This window comes from Oryza sativa, chromosome 4, assembly GCF_034140825.1.
Source record: "Oryza sativa Japonica Group chromosome 4, ASM3414082v1".
Taxonomy (NCBI): Eukaryota; Viridiplantae; Streptophyta; class Magnoliopsida; order Poales; family Poaceae; genus Oryza; species Oryza sativa.
Window position 1 is genome coordinate 28,660,982 of NC_089038.1, and position 4,043 is coordinate 28,665,024.

Below are 4,043 nucleotides of genomic sequence, written 5' to 3' on the forward strand. Positions count from 1 at the left end.
TTCACCCGTAGACCACACAAATCGGGCCCGCACCGACGAGCCAGCCCCCGCCGGCGTGGACCATTGTCCGCCACTCCACCCGATCACAGAAAACACACGCGCGTTTCTGCCATAAAACGCCAGCACCCAAAGCCCAGCGAACGAAAACGTCGCCAACGTAACGTCCAGTCCGCGCTCCCTGCAAGGCTTCAACGCACGGGGCAGTCAATGTGCCCGAACAGGAACGCGCGGCTCTCACGGGCGCCCTCGTACGTGTTGGTGTTGCCAAGCCCAAGCCAGTAGTATATAACCACACGAGGACGACGTACTCGTCACTTGACACAGCCAGCCTACCCGCGGTGGCGCGTTCCCAGGTGATCCTGCAAGACCAGTACACACTACACATCCCACTTCCTCCTTTTAAAACCGGTCTCCGTTTCCCCAAATCGCCAACTCGGCACGGGCAAGAAAAACGGGCAGAAGCGTACGCAACGCCAGCCACGCCGCTCGGCGAAAACCGCGATGGCCGGGTACCGCCGCACCATCTCATTCCCGGCGCCCAGGCCCGCCGCCTTCGCGATCGGCGCGACCGCGAGGGACAAGCTGGCTGCCGCGTACCACGTCCGCTCGGCCAGCCTCCCCTGCCGCTTCCACCCGCTGGTGGTGCAGCTCGACGACGACGTCGCGGCGCTGCGCCTGGTGATCGGCCAGTCTCCTCCCGCCGCGCCGTCCGCGTCGTCCGTCTCGGCGGCGGCGTCGCAGGTCGGGAGGGTGCTCGTGTCGCTCTCGGAGCTGCTGCACCACCCGCAGGCGCAGGAGCCGCTGCGCAGGCTCGGGCGGTCCACGTTCGCGGAGCGGCTGCTCGACGACTTCCTCCGCCTCGCCGACGCGCACGGCAGCTTCCGGGAGGCGCTGGTCGGGCTCTCCGCGCTCCAGGCCGAGACGCGCGCCGCGCTCCGGCGCGGCGATCCCGCGCGGCTGGCGTCCGCGGCGCGCGCGCAGCGACGAGCCGGGCGCGACCTGCCCCGCCTCGCCGCCGCCGCTCGCGCCGTGGTGAGCAAATCACCCGCGCAGCTACCGGAGGACCTCCCGGCCGACACCGCAGCCATCGCGGCCGCAGTCGCTGACGCGACGATCGCCGTGGCATCCGGCTCCGCGGCCGTCTTCTCTGGCCTCTCCTCCCTCTCCAACTCCGCCGCCGCCGCCCGTGTCGAGGTCGCCTCCACGCCGTGCTGGGTCACCGCCCCGGCAAGACTGACCGCCTCGTCGGACGAACCAAGCACCAGCCACCATCGCATATGGTGGGTGGCCGACCTCGTTCGTTGGATGTCGCGCGCCAAACGGCGTTCCGCCAAGAAACAAAACGACGGCGGCGGCGACGACGGCGAGTCGTCCACCGTGCAGCTCCGATCTGAGTCCCGCATGAAGCCAGAGGAGAAGGCGCGGAGAGCGGCATTCGAGCGCCATGAGAACTTAGAGCGGTGCATCGCCAGCGTCGACAGCAGCGGCGAGAAGGTGTTCCGTGCTCTTGTCAACACTCGAGTCTCCTTGCTCAACATTCTGAGCCCAAGCTTCTGATGCTCGAATTACTCGAGTTTAAAATTTGAGTAGCATTGAAATTTTAGCTTGTATGCTTGGACAACATTTGTATATACTACGAAAAGAAACGTCCCAGAAGCAGTTGTTAGTTCGCAATCGCCTGCATTTTTATGAGTTTTGGAACCGGCGTTCTGAATTATACAAATTAAGACGCACATTTTGGTCCTGTTCTTTCATTCTTTGGCTCCAAGCTATCCTCCAACAAACCTATGGAATCCAAATGAACCACAGTCTATCCAAAGAACCTTCTAGCTAGATTGACCCAAAAAATTGTCATGTGCGAAATGTGATTGCAAAATAGCATATGGGAGCACCAACTTCCCAATACTCCAAACACCATGAACGCCTTGGAGAATTGTGAAAACCCCAAGTTCAGAACCACCTGAGTTTTCTTCCCATGTCTTGATGAAAATTCATACACGATGTTTGTGCTAGGGTGAACAGAACCACAAGACTTGTTCTTGTCCTGTACGCACCAGAAACGACAGGAAATTTATGACCATGCGTCGCTCGATAGGCGCCACAATTCCACAAACCCTGTTGCTAATATCCAGTATCCAGCAATGACATTCTGTCGCCCACTTGGCCAGTCTTGCAACCGTCGACATTGGCTTACTGCGACATCGTTACAATTCAAAACAAAACAGCCACACAGGGGAATGAATGATGATGGGATATGGATGAGTCCAAAAGAATCATTAGCAGTACAATACGTTTCCCAAGCTCTCATCCCTGTGAGACGAGCACGTGCTGTCGGGTCGTCTCTGCTCGCTGCCGGGGACATGCTGAACTGGTTGAAAATATAATTGGGCGTTCGCGAGGGGAATATATAGCTGGACTGGACGCTCCTGTGCTCGGAGCAGGCACCGCCGGCTCGATGGACAGCTCCGATCTCTGATGCACCCTGCGTGCATGCGTTTGGTGATGAGGGAGAGTGGTGAGAGTCGGTGTGGATTCCTCCACACTTTTTCTACTTGCCCCTGCCAATCCGAGTCGGCTTTCAGATGCCTTTCTGCTTGTAAGCTTGTTCGTGAACTAAAATTGGCAGGTATATCATGTGCATCCGCGACGTGCATGTATATATGCCATCGATCATTTGATCCGCATATGAGGCATGCACAGTGCATGTGAAGTCGTCGTGTGATGATGCACTGGGCGCGCACTCAGAGCAGGTCTGCAGGGGCCGACCGGCGACGAACGCGTGAATAATAATATGACCATTCATCGATCTCAGATCTCCGGTCCGTTTCTTCAGTTGTTAACCTGTCACGTCTGCACACGGCTTGAAAACTTGCAATCTCGACCAGGGTTGACGCATTGCAATTGCAAACTCCAACTCTGGGTCAGCCCGATGTTGAGACCTCGACGTATACGAAACGGGCCAAGAAGCCATGACGACCTTCACGGGAATTAAGCTGTAGTCGCTGACGCGCTTTCGCACGGCGAACCATCGGTCCTCGTCTCCCCAAGTGCGCCCTCGCCCTCGCAGATCAGAACGTCGCTGCTGCCGGCCGGCGTCACATGCGCCTGTGCGCGGGGGGACATGGATGCATGCGGTTCGTGTTTGTTTAAGGTTTTAAGCGAGAGCGAAGCTAAGGCTAGATGGCGTCGCCCTGGCTGGCGGAATAATGTAATGGGAGCGCGCAGGGTTTGGCTGGCCGGTTCCCCGACAGGTTGCTGCCGATCGTTTCACCGTTTCGTGGCTGGTTTCTTTGGTGGCGCTCAGGGCTGCAGCAGCCAGCAACTAGCGCCCTCGTCGTCTCATTGCTTGGCTTTCTTCTCATGCGCTCCGTGGTGGCAGCATGCCAGCACAGGTTGGGTCGTGCGCGTCCCGGCTGCCGTGCCGGCCGTGCCATGTCGGCCGGGATTGGTTGGCTGGTTGGACGGTTGCAACCGAACCGGTGTCATGTACTCATGTCTGGCCTGACTAGTATGGCGTATTTGATGAGGAACGTATGGCCCGTTAAACGCCGAGGACATTATGGGCCTTGGCCACCACTGGCCCAGTATCTTCTGCCAATACTCGGCAACTGGCCCTGGCCTACTAGAAAGCTTTGTATTCCTCGTGTGGTATTTCTACTTTGAAATAAGTTCATTTTAGGTTTCTCATCTTAGCATCGAGTTTGAATTACGTATTTAAACCGCAATACTAGAAATGTTAAAACCCCATCTTTCAAAATCGGGTTAGGTAAGGTCCTAAAATAGTATGGATGGATGTTTTGACTAACATAGCATCCTAGTCAGCAAAATATGATGTTATGTGTTAGCGTTTCCCATCTTCTCTCCAGGTCTTCAAGGAAGCATGCGACAAGGAGAGGTTCGGTAACAGGTGGTCCACTATACAATTTTTATTATATTAACTAGCACATATACTATAGTTTTAATCTCGATCAAATTTTTAGGTGGTCTATGGACCACGGTGCCACCTAGCTAGCTACACCACTGCATGGTTGTGCCGAGCAGTA

The 4,043-nt window shown here is 56.6% G+C and overlaps 1 protein-coding gene across 1 annotated transcript; it reads left to right on the forward strand.

Annotated features, from left to right (window-relative positions):
- Positions 1-427: 427 nt before the first annotated feature.
- LOC4336665 (uncharacterized) lies at positions 428-1,744 on the forward strand. Its single transcript, XM_015779639.3, has one exon. The coding sequence runs from the start codon at positions 502-504 to the stop codon at positions 1,555-1,557; it is 1,056 nt and encodes a 351-aa protein (XP_015635125.1). The 5' UTR covers positions 428-501; the 3' UTR covers positions 1,558-1,744.
- Positions 1,745-4,043: the final 2,299 nt, after the last annotated feature.

Bases quoted from the DNA above. Each gene is read 5' to 3' on its own strand.
- LOC4336665 (XM_015779639.3), top strand. From the start codon at position 502: ATGGCCGGGTACCGCCGCACCATCTCATTCCCGGCGCCCAGGCCCGCC.